The 23,573-nt window shown below is 38.8% G+C and overlaps 1 protein-coding gene across 1 annotated transcript in view; it reads right to left on the bottom strand.

The window, feature by feature from the left end:
• Positions 1-805: 805 nt before the first annotated feature.
• Positions 806-23,573, bottom strand: part of LOC126198584 (DET1 homolog) — a 60,631-nt gene continuing 37,863 nt past the window's right edge. The window contains exon 4 of the mRNA XM_049935024.1: positions 806-4,133. Coding sequence (XP_049790981.1) covers positions 3,950-4,133 — 184 coding nt within the window. The 3' untranslated portion in view covers positions 806-3,949. The remainder of the gene's footprint in view (positions 4,134-23,573) is intronic.

Here is a 23,573-nt window from a genome sequence, read left to right as displayed (position 1 = left end):
AGTCAACCTGTGTTACTACACTGAAGACTATATATGGCAACGCCACTGCTTCTATTAGAATTCGTCAAAATATTAGGAAATTCGGAGCTGGAAGAGGAGTCAGCCAAAGAAAGTTCATATCAGGAGAATTATTTTCAGTAACTCTAATGGGGTTTTTGGTTCCCTTAACTGGGACAATCTAATAGGAATTTTGTTGATGGAATACATCTGAACCACATTCATTTTGCTGATGACATTGTATGTTTTGCCTCTAGTCCAGATAAACTTTAAGAATGACTGGAAGAATTTAATAGAGCAAGTTTTAAAGTATATCCAAAAACAATGAAAAAATAATAAAAATTAACAATTAGGTCACTGAAGCAGATAATTTTTTTTTGTATTCATGGCAAGTGGATTTTATCACTGGAGACTATAATGCATGGAAAAGTTTTGATGGGGCCTTAATCCAGCGGGAGATGCCTAATGGCTAATGAGGGTGATGAAGAAGAATGAAATACGCTGACAATGTACTGGCATGCCTATATAATTCTTCTCATGTACTCCAATTGGAAATGAATGATGATGGTTTGCATACTAATTCAAGCAATGTCTGCTGCTTGGGTAATATGCACATGATACTTAATTACAGCACATATTTGTCATAACATATCTGATCTGCGAGATGTGTGATAGCTCATTGTAAAACATAAATATTAATACTACTACTAATACTACTACTATTACTACCAGTTCTTATGATTGTCGTTGGTGCTATATTGGTATGCCTAGATGAGAAGGTAAAGCAAATCCTAACAAAAGTATTGTTACATATAGTGTCAGTAACTCTAAAGGGAGTTTTGGTTCCCTTAACTGGGACAATCTAGTAGGAATATGGTGTGATACTCTGCCAAATAAGGGGCTTACTGGAGACGTTTTAGCATGGCATCTGACAGAACAGTATCATACCTCTGACTTAACTTAAAAATAACAACAATTATTTTCAGTGAAAAGTATATTTTTGAAAATAATTATCAATATTTACATAATTAACAGTTCCCATTATCACAAAAATATAATTTAATAGCTGCAAAATTCCATCAGCAAATTTAGTAACACCTTCTTACAAATAACACACTTCATCTGAAATTTGCCCACGATAGAAATTTCTAAATAATTCAAAAATTACTTATTTACAGGTCTAAAAATGAGAAAGATAATTAAGAAAATGTTACTCTAAAATATTTATATGTAAGTGATTTCTGCACTGAAGTGTACAATGGTATAGCAAAATGTCTAATCAAATTCAACAACAATAAAAATGTCATCACAAAATAACAGCTAGTTACAAAAATATCACAAATTTTACAGCTTCACTGACGTGAACACATTCCAAGAGTGATATATAACCCTGTGTAGAGCCTAAAGAAAAGACGAGAATAATATTTATTGCCGCAGATGAACACTGCATGAAAACATTTCCAAAGCAAAAACTATTACTCTGCAGAATCCAAATTTACATATTGTCAGTACCATTCTGCTCATGAAAATTTATGTATAAAACAGTCTTTCAGAATTATTGTTACCCTCAGTTACATTTCATAAAAGTTTTATGTACACAAAACCAGTGTTTTACACTTCAATTTCAAAATTAAAAATGATCAAAGAAGATGACAAATTCATCAGTGATGAAACATTAAGTACATAACAACAGAAACGATGAACAAATATTTACATGGCAGAATACATTTAATACCATATAGAGTATTAGGAAAAGTCTTAGCCAACATAGTTTACAAAATACAGGAAACATAGCTCTTTACCTAACAACTATGACACTTTGTGTCATGTATGTGGTAAGTGAAGGCTTTGTATTTCATGTTAACACCTAAGAACCATATACAATGTCAATCAACTCATTGACACTTATTATACAGGTTGAATCTCTTGAACCTTGAGCCCTAGCACTGAACAGAACAGTGCTGAAATGGTTTAGTGTTGAAAACCATATTCTGGGGAAACAGTTAGGACTGCAATCACACTATTTTCTGCACACCGATCTTCCCAAAAAAGTGTGAGGTGAAGATTGCTTCTCTAATATTCGCACACACGCGCGCACACACACACACACACACACACACACACACACACACACACACACACACACACACACAAAGTATTTTGGCTTTGTCATTTATTGTGGTTAATAAAGTAACAATAAAAACTCAAGGAAATATTGCTGTGTCGAACCATTAGCAAAAAAAGAAATACACTTATAGCTGTGTATGTGTCAAATATGGGATAATATTTTGATGGTTCCAATGCACCTGGGCCAACAGAGCTGTAAACAAAAATAATAAAGTTACTGTAATCTCAATATTCTTTCTGGCATTATGTTAGACAGCTTTTGAAAAATTTATGTTGTTTAACAACAGTTTGTTGGTTAGTGACTGATCTGCCTAGACAAGAGATAACAATGTCTGAATAGTGGGTGTCAAGGAATTCAGATACATAAAGGTTAATGACCATGGCAGAGAGCTAGCAAAGACATCTCTACAGCATTCACTGTCCACATTATTCTGTTTGGAAAATGACACCTATATATGTTAATGACAGTTATTTCTCCCATCTAGGGATGTCTAAAGATACCAGTAAATATTTAATTGTCATTGAGACAAAAAGTCATCATTCTCACAACAGATAATGCTAGGTATCGTCACAAAATTTTTGAACAAAAATAATGTAAAATCAATTCTGCATTGACATATAAAATTGTTACAAGCATTGAACTTATTACAAAATTCAGTTACATGTATTTGACTGTCCCAATATAACTTAACCACTTTAAAATGAAGCCTCTCATCAACTGTGTTACTGAAGCTATGAGTATGTACATAACTTTTTATGTCACAGGAAACTGCTGTAAATGGGAAAATGTTGAGTAGTATACGATGCAGCTTACTTGACTCATGTTCAAAGATAATGAAAACTGACACGCAGGCCTGTAGGAATGGCACCAGCTAAATAACAATAGGTTCTAGGGTTTTTATCCAAGTGCCAGCACTTGTAAATAAGGTACAAATTCACTAACAATGACATTATCTGTTTGCACACCTTCTAATATTATATTGATCACAATGCTTTAAACGAGAAATTGTAATTTATATTTAAGAAAAAGCCTTTTGCATTGTAATTAGTGCTACAAAAAGTATTAGAAGGCTACTTACAAAATGCAAATGGCACATATCACTGAATATCTGACTTTGTCATGAAACTATCTGTAGAGCCCATTATGTATCAGTCATCAGAGCAATCACACTATGATCATATTCTGGTGCTTGAATTACGTGTTACTGCTCATAGTGGAAACTGAATCCTGTTTTGCTATTTAAAAAATTATAAATACACATAAACATAAGTGACAGTACAAAGTATTCAAGCATTTGTTCTCTTATACATTTATTCTATCTTTAACATATCCATTTGGAGATCTCCTCCTTTTCGGCTCCCTTTCAAAGGAACTTAAATATGCTGCCTCATTTTACAGTTCTTGTAATGCAAATCATGTTGTCTCAACATATTTTACAAAAACAGGCAGAACATAGGAGATTGAAACTACAGTCTAAATATAACACAACAGGCTCAAAATAACATATCACTGGTAAAGTGGAAACAATATGTTGTTCTGATGTATTTTGATACATGAGAATCAATACTGAAATACTACACTAGTATTTCATACTCATAAGATTTCCTGAAATACACCATTGAAAACCAAATCTTATGTTCCACATTGAAATTTAATTTGAGACTATTTAGTTTAGGTGAGAAATGAAATAACAGTAAAAATTTTAATTTTGTTTCACAAGGACTCTGTCATCCATATCCATCATGTAACTTCATATTATGAAGCTATGACAGGGTGTGCAAATCTGCCTGTGCCTTTAGTTGAGTGGATCATTCTTCTTCTTTGTCATACATGCCTTATATGAAAATTAACAACATATTCTGCATTGGTTCTCTGAACACTGATGGCGAATGGGTCTCTCGGATGGAAAGTGAATGCCACAAGCCGCCTTGCTGCAGGAGGAGGACTTCGTCCAAGTACCCCAGCATAAATTCTGAACTTCAGCAAACCAGAGTCACGTCCATAAAATCTACAAGCAACAATACACATATTGTTATGGTATAAACCAATAGATATTTACTACTTCTAAAACCTAAGAAATCAGAAAAATAAACTGATAGTCAAAGAAATTGTTGCTGTCATCTGATTTAGAAAAAAAAAAAAAATGTTTGATTACATTTTGATGTTCAATAATAATGCATCAAAAGAGGAACACTATAGCTCTGAAGGGAACAACAGTTATAACTAGTGATGGAAAAAAGAAGCAAGACATCTCCACTGTACTGTAAATTTAACTGTCAATTTCTAGAAGTTGCCAAAAAGCAGTACTGGAACAGAGTTCGAAGATCTTGTCACAATCATATGATAGGATAACATCACTGTAATATCACGGAAATTGTGAACCTCATTTTCTGATTCTCAGGTGCACATCACTGATACATCTTTTATCGAGTTCATTGTGATGACTGGGCTGTATTAGAGTTTTGTGATTGGATGACGTGATCTGGATAACTAACTTTTTTTTCTTTAGTCACCTCTTACCTCCTTACCTCTATTCTGATTGTCCCTCCTATTACTGAGCATAAATAAAACAGTTTTTTTTTTCTCTGGCAATGCAATTCAAGGAAACAAATGGCAGCAACAGCTGTATGCAGCCCTAAAGTTGCAGTCACGAATGATGGTGGTTGAGTTTCAGCTTGTTCTAAGCATCTACGTCACAGATACTCCGACAGCCAATGAGAGTGTTCAGTAGCGTTCTCTGCACTCTGCTGCGAATGTCATAGGCAATGCGAGCATTAAACATAACAGCAGCGAGTTATTTAGTGATTTTTATTTCATAAGTTGCAAGCTGTCACAGCTAATGTGGTGGTAAGCAATGAATTCTGCACAACTAAGCGAGAGCCATAATTTGCAGTACACACGCTTTCTTCAAGTGCAGAGTGCGTGTATGTGCGGACCGAAGCCCATCGCTTGCAACTGGCAACAATGCAATCCCTGTCCACCTCTTGAGCTGTGCAAACTGCCATTGTTTGTGGATCGGACTATAGTGTTCATGGTCACAATGATATAGGAACCCCTACTCGGCTTTTGAAAATAATGAAGCAAGTATCACATTCAATACAGAAGATTCCTATATTTCATACAATCATGGATTTATTAGATAGAAATATTAAAATGTTGGTTACAATGAAAAATTAACTTGGAATACATATTAAATTATGAAATTTTAATTAATGTTGACCAAATTGAGTTTATACTGTCCTTAAATAACCTTTGAAGAATTTCTACATCCAAGCAAATTCCTTTAAGAAATGTTTATCAAATGTTATTTCACTAGACTGGAAGATTCTTTCAAATTGATGTTTAGGGATCACAGTATATTTCTTCAGGAGATCTTTAACTGAGAACAACTTCCTTCTCTACTATAATGCCAATAATTACAACACGTAATATAATAAGTATATAATACAGTACAATAAGATGAAGAAAAAAAGTGAGGAAGATAATGAAAAAGAGAGTATTGTAACTGACAATGAGAAGTGCAAGGAAATATATTTGAACAAAGCACAATGAGAATCAATGCCATTTAATTGATATGGTGGCAGAGGTGGTGAGAAGGTGAAGGTGGGGATGGAGTGGTGGCTGTGGGATGGAACAGGGAGCAGAGGGTAGAATAGGGGAGGGAACAGAGAAGAGAATCAATAATGAAGCTGGAGGTAGGAGTCAGTGATAACGAGTAAATATGGTAGGACACAAGGCAGACAATCTAGGATATGGTCTAAAGGAATTAAAATGTGATTCAATTATGTGTACTTTTGACACTGCGGTGTCATATGTGGCATGCACATTTTGCCAGACCTATACTGCCATGAGGTATAGATCTATACTTTTATTTTCTATTGGTAACCTGTCTACCCTCAATTTTTTTAACAAAATATTCTTGCCCTTATCTGTTCCTCATCTAAAATGTTGCATCTTCTAAATTTAGCACTTTATGAATTTTCTTTGTTTTCAGTTTTATTTTATTGTTCTCCCTCACACATCAGCTTCCACATTCTCTTTATACAATACAAAATTTAAATACTGGATTTCCTTCTGTTAACATCTTTCTTCTCTGTCAACCCCTCTCAACAGTTTTGCTCTTTCTCCACATCACAAACGGTGTCTTATTTGCTTTCACGGTGCTTTACTAATGATTAATGCAGAACAATTTTGTTTGTTACTTCTGTTTTGCTTTTTTTGTATATTCTATTAATCCATTTTCTCTTCACCTATGTATGTGTGAAGGTACCACATATTATGCGTTGTGGTCTAAGTGCTGACCTACCACCCCTTAAATTTTATTTTGGTCTTCACTAGATTTCCAATTCTATCGGATATGACATAAAAGCAACATGTGAATATAAGGATAATGGTAATTCTGTTACTACACAAATGAAAATGCTAATGAATTATTAAAGAAATTAACAAAATAGAATAGAGGATTTATTTATTTCATGCCAGAAGCAAAAGAAAATACAATCCAAGAAAGAATTGTATTCAATTCAACAAAACAACAACAATTTTTACACTCATGAATATTAAGGTAATTGTAACAAGAACTGAAATATATTTTTAACAAGTGTATTCTATCAGTATTACTGCACTGTCCATTGTTAGAGTAGTGTGCCAGCAAGAGCGCAGTTATGTTATGTGTTCTGGGCGGGAGCGCGCCCGCGCGCGCGCGCTCGCGCACACACACACACACACACACACACACACACACACACAGAGAGAGAGAGAGAGAGAGAGAGAGAACTAATGGTGGCTGATGTGGTGCTGCATGGGAATCCTATTTCTGAGACAATTTCATAAAATGTATGTACATGGAAACATCACATTGTGTTTTGAGACCAGGTTAAGGTATGTGACACAGAGTTTTTACATATTCACAAAGGTATCTGAGCTTCTAATATATCTCATTTAACTAAATTATCTTTGGCTCATCTATTAAGGATTCTCCACGCAGCCTAACCATATTGATGCTGTGGAGCAATTTCTTCAGCTGGTTTCATCCTGTCAGTTGTTGACCAAAGTACCTTTCCATTGACCTATACGTCCTTTCTCTTGTGTCTGTGGCAGCTGTTGGGTGTTGTTCAGAGAGCTCATCCATAACTGAGGTCATGGCCTGCACCAGGTATTCCATGCAAGAGACACTTGTAGTTTTTCAATCATCTGGAAAATTTTGCACCAGCACAGATTTTTTTTCTGGTGTTTAGTGGAGCATTTCCTACTTTGAGTTAAGTCCCATAGTGCGCAGAGCCATTTGAACCTACTTTGAGGTAAAGTTTTTCACGCTGAGTGGGCTAGAAACATCTAATGATAATCACCAAAGTGTTGTTTAGTGCAATGTCAACCTTCTTCACATAGACTGAATGAAATCCATTGGACAAAGTTTATTCAGCTGCAGAGTAGCATGGTGCAAGAGCATATGTTATTATGTTTGTGGGGCTTCCATTACGAATTGACAAGATAACAATCTAACCTTTTTTTGTCTGAACATTCTGTTTCAGTTTCTCACAGTGATTCTTGAAGGTGACATACCTTTCACTGGTGATACATAGGAAGGCTGGTAAGTCTGTATTTAGTAGTGCAGATCTATGTAAGTGAAGCTTAGTTTCCTTCTAGATGTTGTATACTGTAGACTCAATAGATCAAAGATGAGCTGACTGTCCCAATAATCTACTCCTGGGTACTTTTAGTAACATTCTTTGCAGCTAAATAGTCAGTATTAAGTTAAAGACTTGGTGTTATGATGATGAGGTTGGCCACTTGGATATAGTGTGTTTCACAATTCATGTTACACACTTATAGAGATTGTAGAGGGAACTTAGTAGATCCAGTTTTACACAGGAACCCAAGGAAAATAAGAGGTGATCAACCGTGCACTAGATGTTTCTTATGCAGTTCACCTGTTATGGTAGGGCACCCACATTTAAGAATGGTATCACAATGCGATGCCACATGATGCCCTCTATTTCCTCTCTTCCTTGTTTTCATGCTACATGGTGATGTGTTAATTGGCATTATGGTGACTAGTATTGCTGTAGGAGGATGCCTGAGAACATGTTCGCAGAGTACACTGATATGTTGTTAATTTACAGAGACGTCTGCCATAATGGAAGAGAAGCTCAACATCTGTACCATGAGTACTTTCCAAACTGTGTGACTCCATCTCATCCCGTGTTTGCCGGATTAGAACAATGGCTGCGGGAAAGTGGGAAATTCACAAGCAACAGAGCACACTGAGTTGCCCCATGAGGGCAACATACTGTCATATTGGAAGAGGAAGTGCTTCATCAAGTTGAAGAGAACCCAGCGACAAGTATCTGAGCCACTGAATGTAACTTGCATGTGCCTCACTTGTCTGTCTGGCGTGTTCTGTATGAACAGCAACTCCACTCATCTCACCCTCAGAAAGTATCTGCCACACTCCTGGTAGATTTTGTGCCCATGTCAATTTCTTTACTTGGTTTTTACATCGCTTGCGGATGTTCCTCAGCTTCCAAGGCGAATTTTGTTCACTGTCGAAGTACATTTCAGTAGGGAAGGTGTTTCGAACACTCAAAATAGTGACATTGGGATCAAGAAAACCCTAAAGCCACATGTACACGAAGATTTCAGCACACCTTCGGCATCAATATCTTAGCATGTATCTGTGATGGTTGTGTAACTGGGCTATACATCCTTCCTCCCCACCGAATGGGTGCCAGGCACTTGATATTCTTGCAACAAGTGATGGCGGAGTTTTTGAAGATGTGTCATTGGACATTCGGCATGAATTGTGGTTCCAGCATGATGGCGTTTCAACAGATTTTGCAGTTCTTGCCTGAAACTATCTCAACGTTGTCTACGGGGACATGTGGATTGCTTGAGGTGGGCCACTTGCATACCCAGATACCCCTTTGGACATTTTCTTGTGGAGCCACATGAAGAGTCTTGTATCACGATGAGGCAGAAGTGATTTAACATACACCATACAGAGTTTTGTGAATTTACTATGCAGATACATTGTGCGCACTGAACTTGGTGATCATCATATTGAACAGCTGTTGTAATATCACAGTAAATAGGAGTGAAATCTGTACATCTTGTTTTCCCTGTAACATGGAAATGAACCATTTCCAGCCATGGATTCCTATGTAAAACTTGATCTACTAAGTCCCCCCTACAGCCTCTAGAAGTGTGTAACATGAATTGTGAAACACCTTGTGTACATTAAGCAACTTGGGAAAAGAGTATGTTCCCTTGAGGTATATCAAACTTCTGGTCACTCTGCTGTGCAATATTATCATAAAGTGGCAGGACAGCATTTTTTTGAAAAGAGCTTTGATGATGATGTCTATTAACATCACGGGATTTTTATCCTGCAGTGCTGACATGTTAGACTGAATTTGCATGAGTAAAAGATGTGTCATACTATATGCACAGGAGGGACACCGAAAACAAAGCTCACAAGACAAAATATTACTCAACCTCCTAAAACAGCACACTAGTCAATCATGACCACTGTAGATGGTACAGAACTGATACCAAATAGACATGTGGTCCTTCACTGCTAATGTATGTCATGGCAGTAAATTGGTATGTATGGAATCAGTACAGTAAGATAAGTTGACATGGCAGAATGACAGAAAGAAGCTATCATATTTGGACACGGCCATGACCCACCATAAATGAAGTTGCCCAATTTTCTGGTGTAGCAGTGTGGACAGTTTAACATGTCTAAATGGAATGGTGTACCAGTCCCAGCAATGTAACACGACATAAGAATAGTGATTGTAAAATGATTCTATCCATGAAGGACTGGAGATGAGTGTCATGCCTTGTCAGTGACAGTTTCAAACCCAGCAGGAATTGCTACTGTCAGTGAAAACAGTTTCTGAGCAAATATTGTGAAGGGAACTGGATGCAGTCAACATTTGGAGTCGGGTACCTCACATAGGGCTATCGCCCACAATACCAAATGAAGCTGCACATCTTCAAAGGGTCAAACAACACAGAAATTTGGCAGTAGCTGATTGGCGGTGTGTTGTGCAATCTGAGTAGCAATTTTGCATCTTTTCAAATAATACAACACCCCGTATGCACCAACAGCACCATAGACATTGTACTATCGCCTTTTGGCACTTTTGCGTGTGATTTAAAGGAAAGATTTAGACTTTGCATTTTATTACAAATTTGGAAACAATTTTAAATAATGTAATATTCCACAGCACATGAGCAAAGCAACAGGGATGGTACAATTCTGAATTGAATGCAACAACACTATGAACTTTCTGATAGATCAGGAACTTTTTACTCCATGTATCAAAATGTATAGATAGCTTGATTTGCCATACTCATTCCCCGTTGGGATGGCCATGTAATAATTTTGTGAATACTGAATATCATGTCTGCCCGTGGACAAGCTTGATAAAGATTCTCGTTGCAAATGATAGGGAACACTTACATTAATTATTGAAGAATATGTTGTTGTTGTTGTCGTGGTCTTCAGTCCTGAGACTGGTTTGATGCAGCTCTCCATGCTACTCTATCCTGTGCAAGCTTCTTCATCTCCCAGTACCTACTGCAACCTACATCCTTCTGAATCTGCTTTGTGTATTCATCTCTTGGTCTCCCTCTACAATTTTTACCCTCCTCGCTGCCCTCCAATGCTAAATTTATGATCCCTTGATGCCTCAGAACATGTCCTACCAACCGGTCCCATCTTCTTGTCAAGTTGTGCCACAAACTCCTCTTCTCCCAAATCCTATTCAATACTTCCTCATTAGTTATGTGATCTACCCATCTAATCTTCAGCATTCTTCTGTAGCACCACATTTCGAAAGCTTCTATTCTCTTCACGTCCAAACTATTTATCGTCCACGTTTCACTTCCATACATGGCTACACTCCATACAAAGACTTTCGGAAATGACTTCCTGACACTTAAATCTATACTCGATGTTAACAAATTTCTCTTCTTCAGAAACGCTTTCCTTGCCATTGCCAGTCTACATTTTATATCCTCTCTACTTCGACCATCATCAGTTATTTTGCTCCCCAAATAGCAAATCTCCTTTACTACTTTAAGTGTCTCATTTCCTAATCTAATACCCTCAGCATCTCCCGACTTAATTCGACTACATTCCATTATCCTCGTTTTGCTTTTGTTGATGTTCATCTTATATCCTCCTTTCAAGACGCTATCCATTCCATTCAACTGCTCTTCCAAGTCCTTTGCTGTCTCTGACAGAATTACAATGTCATCGGCGAACCTCAAGGTTTTTATTTCTTCCCCATGGATTTTAAGACCTACTCCGAATTTTTCTTTTGTTTCCTTCACTGCTTGCTCAATATACAGATTGAATAACATCCGGGAGAGGCTACAACCCTGTCTCACTGCTTTCCCAACCACTGCTTCCCTTTCATGCTCCTCAACTCTTATAACTGCCATTTGGTTTCTGTACAAATTGTAAATAGCCTTTCGTTCCCTGTATTTTACCCCTGCCACCATCAGAATCTGAAAGAGAGTATTCCAGTCAAAATTGTCAAAAGCTTTCTCTAAGTCTACAAATGCTAGAAATGTAGGTTTGCCTTTCCTTAATCTAGCTTCCAAGATAAGTCGTAGGGTCAGTATTGCCTCACATGTTCCAATATTTCTACGGAATCCAAACTGATCTTCCCCGAGGTCGGCTTCTACTAGTTGTTCCATTCGTCTGTAAAGAATTCGCGTTAGTATTTTGCAGCCGTGACTTATTCAACCGATAGTTCGGTAATTTTCACATCTGTCAACACCTGCTTTCTTTGGGATTGGAATTATTATATTCTTCTTGAAGTCTGAGGGTATTTCGCCTGTCTCATACATCTTGCTCACCAGATGGTAGGGTTTTGTCATGACTGGCTCTCCCAAAAGGCCGTCAGTAGTTCTAATGGAATGTTATCTACTCCCGGGGCCTTGTTTCGACTCAGGTCTTTCAGTGCTCTGTCAAACTCTTCACGCAGTATCATATCTCCCATTTCATCTTCATCTACATCCTCTTCCATTTCTATAATATTGTCCTCAAGTACATCGCCCTTGTATAGACCCTCTATATACTCCTTCCACCTTTCTGCTTTCCCTTCTTTGGTTAGAACTGGGTTTCCATCTGAGCTCTTGATATTCATAGAAGTGGTTCTCTTTTCTCCAAAGGTCTCTTTAATTTTCCTGTAGGCAGTATCTATCTTACCCCTAGTGAGGTAAGCCTCTACATCCTTACATTTGTCCTCTAGCCATCCCTGCTTAGCCATTTTGCACTTCCTGTCGATCTCATTTTTGAGACGTTTGTATTCCTTTTTGCCTGCTTCATTTACTGCATTTTTATGTTTCCTCCTTTCATCAATTAAATTCAATATTTCTTCTGTTACCCAAGGATTTCTACTAGCCCTCATCTTTTTACCTACTTGATCCTCTGCTGCCTTCACTACTTCATCCCTCAAAGCTACCCATTCTTCTTCTACTGTATTTCTTTCCCCCATTCCTGTCAATTGTTCCCTTATGCTCTCCCTGAAACTCTGTACAACCTCTGGTTTAGCCAGTTTATCCAAGTCCCATCTCCTTAAAATCCCGCCTTTTTGCAGTTTCTTCAGTTTTAATCTACAGTTCATAACCAACAGTTTGTGGTCAGAGTCCACATCTGCCCCTGGAAATGTCTTACAGTTTAAAGCCTGGTTCCTAAATCTCTGTCTTACCATTATATAGTCTATCTGAAACCTGTCAGTATCTCCAGGATTCTTCCATGTATAGAACCTTCTTTTATGATTCTTGAAGCAAGTATTAGCTATGATTAAGTTGTGTTCTGTGCAAAATTCTACCAGGTGGCTTCCTCTTTCATTTCTTACCCCCAATCCATATTCACCTACTATGTTTCCTTCTCTCCCTTTTCCTACACTCGAATTCCAGTCACCCATGACTATTAAATTTTCGTCTTCCTTCACTATCTGAATAATTTCTTTTATTTCATCATACCTTTCTTCAATTTCTTCGTCATCTGCAGAGCTAGTTGGCATATAAACTTGTACTACTGTAGTAGGCGTGGGCTTCGTGTCTATCTTGGCCACAATAATGCGTTCACTATGCTGTTTGTAGTAGCTTACCTGCATTCGTATTTTCCTATTCACTATTAAACCTACTCCTGCATTACCCTTATTTGACTTTGTATTTATAACCCTGTATTTGTCTGACCAAAAGTCTTGTTCCTCCTGCCACCGAACTTCACTAATTCCCTCTATATCTAATTTTAACCTATCCATTTCCCTTTTTAAATTTTCTAACCTACCTGCCCGATTAAGGGATCTGACATTCCACACTCCGATCCGTAGAACGCCAGTTTTCTTTCTCCTGATAACGACGTCCTCTTGAGTAGTTCCCGCCCGGAGATCCGAATGGGGCACTATTTTACCTCCGGAATATTTTACCCAAGAGGATGCCATCATCATTAACCATACAGTAGAGCTGCATGCCCTGGGGAAAAATTATGGCTGTAGTTTCCCCTTGCTTTCAACCGTTCGCAGTACCAGCACAGCAAGGCCGTTTTGGTTAGTGTTACAAGGCCAGATCAGTCAATCAACCAGACTGCAACTACTGAAAAGGCTGCTGCCCCTCTTCAGGAACCACATGTTTGTCATGTATGGATTTATATTACGGTACATTTCAACTATTTAATTTGAATAACCTGATCTTCAACATATCACTTATTGTGATCAGTGTTTTATAAGTGGTGTGCTGGATGACTGGGTAGATCGAACCTGCAGAACAGTCTTGGCCTCTTGCGTAAATCGTTATTTAACTTGAATATCAATTATATGTACAACCTACAGCTACCCTTTCAACCTCCAAGCAGTCAGTAGCATTAGCACTAGTGCTGACCCCCTGCTACTTACACTTAAGCAGAGATATTCTGTATGAATTGCAAGAGCCCAAACTAGTGCACTGCTATCGGCTCATTTCAGATTAACTGCAGAACAACTACACTGAAATGACATATCACCACTTGCTGTTATTTTATTAGAATCTTTACACACAGAACATGATAAATTCATTGAAAGGCATAAAATCTGAAATTAAACCTATGTCAGTGAAGTTTCAGCTCTGATGAGTGTGCACTTTGATAGGATTTGAACATACTGATACTCAAGGGTAAGGTTAAATACACTTGCACTGTAGAACTCAGAGCAATACACTTCGATTTCAAACATAATTTCCACCACAACAATATTATTTATATACAATTAATATAGGTAACATTTTAGTATTTAACCCACAATGTATGAAGGGCATAGTTTGGGCTAGAGGTGACGTTCTGGACATTTTATTCATACCATGACTTTGGCCTACTTATTCAGGTTACTGTGAACTTTAACCAGAATATTTATTTGATCATCCTCAATGAACATATCATCTTTTACATCTTCATGATGAGTATGCTGTGGGCACTATCGTCTTCCAGGATGACAATTCCTGTGTTTATAAGGTGCCAAGCATATGATCCTGGTTTCATGACTACTCAAGTACCCTTTTGCATTTTGAGTGGCCCACTGAATCAGCTGATCTTAATTCTGTAGAAAATGCCTGGGACTAAATGGAACAGTGGGTGAAAAATAGCAACCAACGAACAACCCTGCAATTTTATAGCTCTAAAGAATATTATCATCAAAATCGGTCTTCAACTGGATATGGCACACGTGATGAAACTTGTGGACACTCTTCCTCACTGAATTGAGGCCATTATAGAAGCTAGAATGAAGTAAGTATGATCAATAGAGATGGAGTCAAGGCTAGAGGTAGTGTTATTTGGTGTTAGTGTGATGTCTCCTGTGGGCAGTCAATTTTTGGTATGGTGTACTTATCTGGCACACATCAACTATAAGTAAGTACAATGTAGAGAAATGCTTTCCAAAATTAAAGCAGAGTACACAGTATCAACATACAATTTCAGTGAGTAAACTTCCAGTTAAGAAGTGAAAGTCTTTACTGTGGCAACATTCTTCATAGCTTCTCATTCCCTGTGAGATGGTTGTCTACCAATAACTTTTTCATATTCATTTGCAATAATTGTTTTCAGTTCCCCAGTAGTGTTCTGTGGTCTTTAAAACTCCACTGGAACCACTGTGCATATACTGTGATCTTTAAAACCCCGCTGGAATCATTATGCATATGTTGATTTTTATGTTTCTTTCACTGACCGATCCCAATTAGATCTGCCCCCCCCCCCCCCCCCCCCAAAACACCATCACTCCTGCATTGTGCAGGTGGACGTCTCCATGCATATCCTTCATTTAGAGAAGCTCACTGGACTCAAAATCTGTTCAGTGCAATCCTTCCTAGCCCCTTTCCCTGCTGTTCCTCTCTGTACACTTGCCACTCACATTTCCTCAGCATCTACGCTCATGTTCATAAATTAAGGATAATTGCAGAATGTGATGCTACACAACGTGGCACTACACAAAACTGGCGCTAATAGCATAGGCATATAGGGAACACACATGGCACAGATCTGTAAGTCCACAGTATTGGTGATAAGTTGAGAAACCTATCCCGAAACACATGTGCTACAAAACGCCACCGCTTCCTGTGCAGGTACCCCGACATCAATATTTGATATGATGACCATGCACAGGTACACAAGCCACACAACGGGTTGGTGTACTCTGGATCAGGTGGTCGAGCAGCTGCTGGGGTATAGCCTTCCATTCTTGCACCAGTTTCTGTCAGAGCTCCTGAAGTGTTGTAGGGGTTTGAAGACTTGCAGCGATACATCAATCGAGAGCATCCCAGATGTGCTCGATGGGGTTTAGGTCTGGGGAACAGGCAGGCCACTCCATTTGCCTGATATCTTATGTTTCAAGGTACTCCTCCACGAAGGCAGATCGGTGGGGCAGTGCGTTATCATCCATCAGGAGAAAGGTGGGACCCACTACACCCCCGAAAAGGCGGACATACAGGTGCAAAATGATGTCCCGATACATCTGATCTGTTACAGTTTCTCTGTCAAAGACATGCAGGGGTGTACTTGCACCGATCATAATCCCACCCCACGACATCAAACCATGACCTCCATACAGGTCCCTTTCGAGGACATTAAGGGGTTGGTATATGGTTCCTGGTTCACGCCAGATGAAAACCTGGTGAGAATCACTGTTCAGACTGACCTGGGACCACTGTTCCAATGACCATGTACTGTGTTCTTGACACCAGGCTTTATGGGCTCTACTGTGACCAGGGGTCACTGGAATGCACCTTGCAGGTCTCCGGGCGAATAAACCATGTCTGTTTAGTCATCTGTAGACTGTGTGTCTGGAGACAACTGTTCCAGTGGCTGCGGTAAGGTCCGGAACAAGGCTACCTGCTGTACTCTGTGGCTGTCTGCGGGCACTGATGGTGAGATATTGGTCTTCTTGTGGTGTTGTACACTGTGGATGTCCCGACTGCAGTGCCTGGACAGGTTTTCTGTCTGCTGGAATCGTTGCCATAATCTTGAGATCACACTTTGTGGCACACGGAGGGCCCGTGCTACGACTTGTTGTCTTTGACAGCCTCCAGTCGCCCTACTATTCTACCCCTCATAACACCATCAATATGTGTTCTTTGAGCCATTTTCAACACACAGTCACCATTAGCACGTCTGAAAATGTCTGCACACTTACTCGCTGCACTGTACTCTGACATGCACCAACACACCTCTGCGTATGTGGACTGCTACCAGCGCTACCGTGCGATGACCGAGGGTCAAATGCAATGCGTGGTCATACCCCGATGTGATTTAAACCCACAAACCGCCCACCAGAGCATTGTTTCATCATGTATCAGCATTATCCTTAATTTATGAGCATGAGTGTGTATTCAAAGTACAGCACACTGCAGTTGGGCTCCAGAATCTGGTGGCAACTCTGTGTGTGTGTATTAATTCTAAAAAAAGGTCTTTCCCCATGCTAAGCGATATGTTGTCTTTTCTACATGTTCTGCACATCTTCCAATGGCAAATAATATCCTCATCCTTAATATCAACACGATGCTAAAGAAGAAGGAGAAATTGGAGACGCTCTAACAACCATTTGAACATGAAATGCTCAACTGCCTCACTATCATTGACTTTTTGGCGTCTTCCAGGTGTTACGGCTGTGGTAGGTGCTTGGGGATAAACTGAGGCTGCGCAGATGTTGTTCTACAGTTGGCTAATAAATTTCACAGTTTACTACTGGTAAAGCCTGCCTAAGCATCCACAATCAGAATGTCTAGAACAGGTTGATTCATCATTCGCTGCAGAAAGTAGCTTTCAGAACTGAGCTGCAATCACAATCCTCCTCTTGGGAAGAAAATGTGCACGGAATTCATTTCTTGTTATGTCTTCAGAGAACTTTCCCTGCTGGTACATGATTTTTAGCTTTGGCTAGGGCTTTTCCCCTGTTCCATCACTATGTATGTACTCTTGTTCTACAGTGTATAGCAGCGAATTAAATTTTGTTTCTGGTCACAAGAAGTTGCACCACAGCTCTTCTTTCATCATCAATGTTAATCAAATTCAGTTGGTTGAGCTCTTTATAGACATTTCCATTTGGCAACAAACAGATGTGGCATCTAACTCAACACCTTAAAGAATTAAAATTGATTTGGGCAATTAGTGTTAGTGCCTTTTGGCTTTTTCCCTCAAGTAGAATATGTATCTAGATGTCCCACTTCTTGCAGGTATACTTCTACCTTGGTGAACCACACAGCCTTGATGGGCTTGTTGAAAAAGTAGCAGAAGATCTGAATGTGCAGCCACACAGGACTCATGAACCATGTTCCCATAGTAAAAAAAATTTTGGCCTACGAATGGTGTCTGTGATCTTTTAGCATGTGTGTAGAGTTTGTGTTGAATCATGATCTAAATTCCATTATTTTATTTGAGATGGACCTAGGATTTTCATCAAGATTTGTCTCTCTACTATTTCTAATTTAGACCTTAATCTATTCATAGCAACATATTCTGCAGCACATAGCACTGCTGGTCATATCACTGTGCTGTAGCACTGTATTTTGGCACTTATGGATATTCATTTACTTTTCTACAAATTTTTATTACTTGATACACCATTGTTGTTTTCTTAATCTGTGATGCAGAGGCTCTTTCCAGGTGGTGCTGGAATCCATCCCTTTTTCCTACAGCATATAAATTTTTATGTGCAGTTGACTTTCTTCTTTTTTATCTCTGAGCCTGTGTGCTGATATGGCATTTGCTAAAAATAAATCAATCAATCAATTTTCTTGGAAAAATCAGTAATTTCATCTTTGCTGGGTGTCTTCAGTTCATTGATTTGTTCTGCAGCTGTCTCTAGTGAATAAAAAAAATTGAGATCATCAGCAAAGGCTAGACAGTCAACTGCAAAATTCACATTTTTACAGCCTAGCCTGGCCCCATTTTTTACACCGTTGTTACTCATTCCTTTTCACCACTTGCAGACTTATTTCTCACAGTTGAAAAGGTGTAACAAAAATCATACTCCTGTCTGATTCCAGTCTTGATTTCCATCAATTTCACTTAGGAATAGTGGTCTGTTGGACAATAGCTCTTGTTTTGTTATCCAAGACAAATTATTTCTGGATTTTGAGAAGTGTTATTTGGTTAACTGAATCATAAGCCTTTTAGAAGCCTACAAAGGTCACTAAGAATTTCTTTCTTCTATGTTATGGGTAAGAGAGAGCATATTTAAGTGTCATGACCTGTTCAGCACATGAACATTTTTTCCTCAATCCTCCACAGTATTTACCCAGCTTCAAGCCCAATTGTTTCTTTGGTCTAGTCAGAAGTGCTTTCAAAAGGTTGCTAAGAGAAGAGACATGCCACAATAATTCTCTGCATCCATTCTGTTACCTCTCTTATGTAGCGAATGGATCAATGCTCCTGAAGTTTCTCAGTGTTCCCAAATGTTGCAATTAGGCTCAGTTAATTTATCAGGTGCAAGGTTTACTGTGCTGTTTCACATTTTGGCAGTTATCGAGTCTTCCTCTGGTGACTTCTTGTTTTTAGTAAATTTATGATCTATCTACTTACTTCTCTTATGGGACGTGATGAATGCTATGGGCAGGTATGCTGTTTTCGAATTTGACATTGGATTTAAACCCTTGCAATTGAAGAAGAATTCAAAATAACTAGTCCAGATATGACATATATCATTATTACTGTAGAAAAATTTACCATAGGAGCCCTTTAATAGTGTGCTTGAAGATTTGCATTTGAGAGATTTAGTTTGGAAGTGTTATGGAATGCTAGGGTTTTTTCTTGAAGTCTTTCTCAGTCTCTACTATGTGGTTCTTGTTTAAAGCTTGTTTTATCTCACAGACAGTTTTTACAGTGTGATTTCTTGCATGTGGGAATCTCATCTATTATCTTTGGTTGTTTTGTAATTTGTCTGTCTTCTGTTTTCCTTCTTTTATCCAACTCACTTTTCCTTTATACATTTATTTTATTCTTTTCATAGTATGCCCTCCAATTGCCCTTTTCTGAAGGATTTCCGGAATCTTTTTTTCTTTTCACACTATCATACATCTTCTCAATCTCCATGGGCACCCATTACTAAATCCTTACTATATTTGTAGTTTCTCTCTTGGAGCTGCCAAACACTAAAAATTAGCTCCACTGTTGACTTTCCTGGTCTAATCCCATACTGTTTCTCTCCAAGTCCTCCTCCTATTATTTTCCATACTCTCTTTTCCAGATTCTTTTGAAATACTGTGACAGCATGACACATCAAAATAACTCCACTACAATTCTGCATAGTTTTTTGCCATCAGTCTTAAAAATTGGCATTATAATTCCCTTTCTCCAGTCTTCAAGTGTCCTCTCTTTCCATATTGTTCTCATGGCATAACAGAACCACTCCACTCCTACTGTAGCAGCTGCTCTCACCATCTCCATATTTACATCATCCAGCCGTGTGCTTTCCCCCCCTCTCAAGATCTTTATCACTTCTTCTACCCTGTCCAGATTAGGCTCATCTTGGCATCCTGTACATTCTCAGACTACTCATTTGCCTTTTCCGTATTTCCATTGGGGTTTAGTATATTCCTTCCACATACCCTTGGTTTCATGTACATTCTCAACTTACTTTCCGTCCTTATTGATAATCCCGACGTTATCCATCATGCCTCTCTTTTTTAGAAAAGTACATTGTGAATCAGCCTTTTATTGCACACTTATGCAGCTATATTTTATCATTACTTTAAATGTATGATCAGAGATAGTGTTTAATGTATGCACATTTCCATCCATTCATAGAAAAGCACAACCATTTCTAGAAATGCATGAAAATTCTTAAATGAATAAGATGCTAATTCTCCAGATCCATGAAGAGCAAGAACCTCCTTTGCAGCTGTCTTTGATTCTGCTAAAGTAACATAGTGGTATCAGTGAAAAAACTGGTTGAGAATTATGATTGGGAATCAGTGTTGAAAATATAGCAAGATTCCAGATGGGGAGATGCAAGTACTCCCTCTTCTTGCCTTCCACTGCCACTCTTTTCATGCAATTATTTAGTATGCTTGTGTTAACAGCGCATGACTGGGAGACATTACGAATGCAAAGTCGCTTTGAATATGAAATCCAATCTAAAGAGAGCTGGTTAATCATGGGAGTCTTAGATTGTAATTCACCTGATATATTAACTGTATAACCAAAAGATGTAAGGTGCATCAGAAAGTATTTCTGATCTGAAATAAAAGGTTGGTTCTAAAATAAATGATGCTTTTGAGCTTCTGTGATCACTTGGGGAGTGATGTCTGGAGACCACTGGAACATTTCACAGTCACTAATTTCCTCAGTTGTTGCGGTGAGGAGCACTTTACTGTTGACACTTCATCATAATAATGTTTCACATGCACAAGAATATTAATCACCAGTTTCTCCTACAGTGTGGGGAAACTACTCTTTTGTGTTGATGGAAGGAGTTCAAGAGTGGATGTGTGCTTCTTGAAAATATTTCCTAGTTGTGTTGTTCCTGCACAAGCAACAAATGTAGAACACAGCTAAGCTATTTGTGAATTATTTTGTGTTTATTTGTATCCTCAGTCCTATAATTTTTTAGAAATGACAGCATATTCTGCTTGGATGTTATTAAATGCATTTATTAACAGTGACAATTCTGCCTGTTGTGCCATTCTTAAGTGACAGTTCACTATGAGGTGCAGCAATCCATAATAATTCCTTTTAAGATGGCACTGCCCTTGTGTCAGTCATGTTTATGGATTTCATATGTGTAATAAGACAGGACTACTTGTCATCTATATAAAAGGACGTACCACTTTATGAAATAATTCCAACTAATTTTGTGTCAAATTGTGTTCTTAATTTCCATTGAGCATGCCTGTGAAATCTGTAAATGTGGTTGATAGAAGAATAGTGTCTTCTTAAATGGAATGGCTATGCATTGACACATTTCATAGTGAACTGTCGTTTGAGAATGCACAACAGCCAAAATCGGTACTACGAATTAATGCATTTAATAACAGTGCAGGTGAAATATGCTGTCATCACAATTCATGAACTAGTCAAATGTGACTGTCACTGAACTGTGCTTGAAATCTCTCAGAAACTTGAAACAGCTTATGGAACTGTTGGATTAATTTTTAATGTAAAAAAAAAAAAAAAGGTTAATAAATCCTCATTTATATGTGGTACACCATCATACCCTATATTTTTGTTTTAGCTTGACCACAATGTTGTAGACATCAATATCTGGGATCCTCGAGTGTGAAGGTGCGGTATGTGTGCAGGGGAACGGGGGGGGCAGGGCGGAGAGATGGGGCTGGGGGGGAGGGATAGAGAGGGGGGGCAGGGATAGAGAGGGGGGGCAGGGATAGAGAGGGGGGCAGGGATAGAGGGGGGGCAGGGATAGAGAGGGGGGCAGGGATAGAGAGGGGGGGCAGGGATAGAGAGGGGGGCAGGGATAGAGAGGGGGCAGGGATAGAGGGGGGGGGCAGGGATAGAGAGGGGGGCAGGGATAGAGAGGGGGCAGGGATAGAGAGGGGGGGGCAGGGATAGAGAAGGGGCAGGGATAGAGAAGGGGCAGGGATAGAGAGGGGGCAGGGATAGAGAGGGGGCAGGGATAGAGAGGGGGCAGGGAGAGACTCACTCAACAAATCCGTTATTTACTGAGTTGTTTCATTGCAGGAAATTATGCTAAGAACACGAGTTAGAATGAATACTAGAGGATTAACTCTGTGTATTAAATAGGGGCAGATGATGTTGCAAACTATAAGTTTTAGAGCAGCAGCAAAGAAACACACTGTGCCATTTGAAACCACATTGGTAGATTAAAAACAAAGAAAAATGTGTGAATGATGACAATACTTCGAGGCCTCGGATCAAATACAGAAGTTTAAAAAGGTGTTCTCTGATGAAAAACAAAAAGCTGAACATGTGATTAATGTGTTGGCAATATTACGTGGGTTTAGTCCTAGGGATACTCATAAATTAGCTCATGAACTGGCAACTACAAACGATATATCAATTCCATCAGCTTGGATAGATGACCTGATCAAATTGCTGGCTCAAACTGGTTTCTAGCTCTTGTGAAGAGGAATCCACAAGTGTATTTCGTCAACTCGATCCACAACGAATCTTAATCCAAAAAATGTGAATACCTTTTTTGACAACCTGGCTAAAGTTATTGAGAGATACAAGTTTGAGCCCATGGTCATCTGGAATATGGACGATACGGGTATCACCACTGTTCAGAAGTCAAACAGTATTATCAATAAACATGGAATGAAGCAGGTAAGAGCTGTCATTTCTGTTGAAAGGGGCACTCTTGCCACTGCTATAAAAGCTCAGGGAAGCAGTACTGCTTCTCTCTTTGTATTCCCTTTCTTGTGATATCATGATCGTTCTGTTTGAGATGGTCCTATTGGTTGCACTGGAGCAGGAAATGCAAATGGTTGGAAGCAAGAAAAAAAAATTTTTGGCATTCTTGAACCACTTTCAAAAATTAGCTAAATCAATTACAGAGCACAAAGGTTTATTGCTTCTTGACAATCATGAATTTCACATATCCATCAGCAGCCTGAAATTTTGCGAAATCGTGGGGATTGTTATGCTGTCATTCCCACCACACTGCACGTACAGGATGCAGCCCCTAGGACATTCAGTTTATGGTCAATTTGAAAAGATGGTCAATGATTTTGGTGACAGCTGGATCGGCTATCATCCCAGAAAGACCATGCTAAATTATGATATACCTTCAATTGCTCCCAGAAACAATGCACTGGGCTTTAACTGCACATGCATAGTACCATTCAATAGCATCGTGGTCAGCAAGACCTATTTTACCCCATCTGCTGTCACTGACTGCCCAGCATCACAAGCTTCTGATGATGATGGAAAATAAACTATGCTCTTAGCAGAGCCGTTATGATTTTCCACAGACCATCTGAA

This window comes from Schistocerca nitens, chromosome 8 (assembly GCF_023898315.1).
Source record: "Schistocerca nitens isolate TAMUIC-IGC-003100 chromosome 8, iqSchNite1.1, whole genome shotgun sequence".
NCBI classification, from domain to species: domain Eukaryota; kingdom Metazoa; phylum Arthropoda; class Insecta; order Orthoptera; family Acrididae; genus Schistocerca; species Schistocerca nitens.
This window is presented reverse-complemented; position numbering and strand designations above follow the sequence as displayed.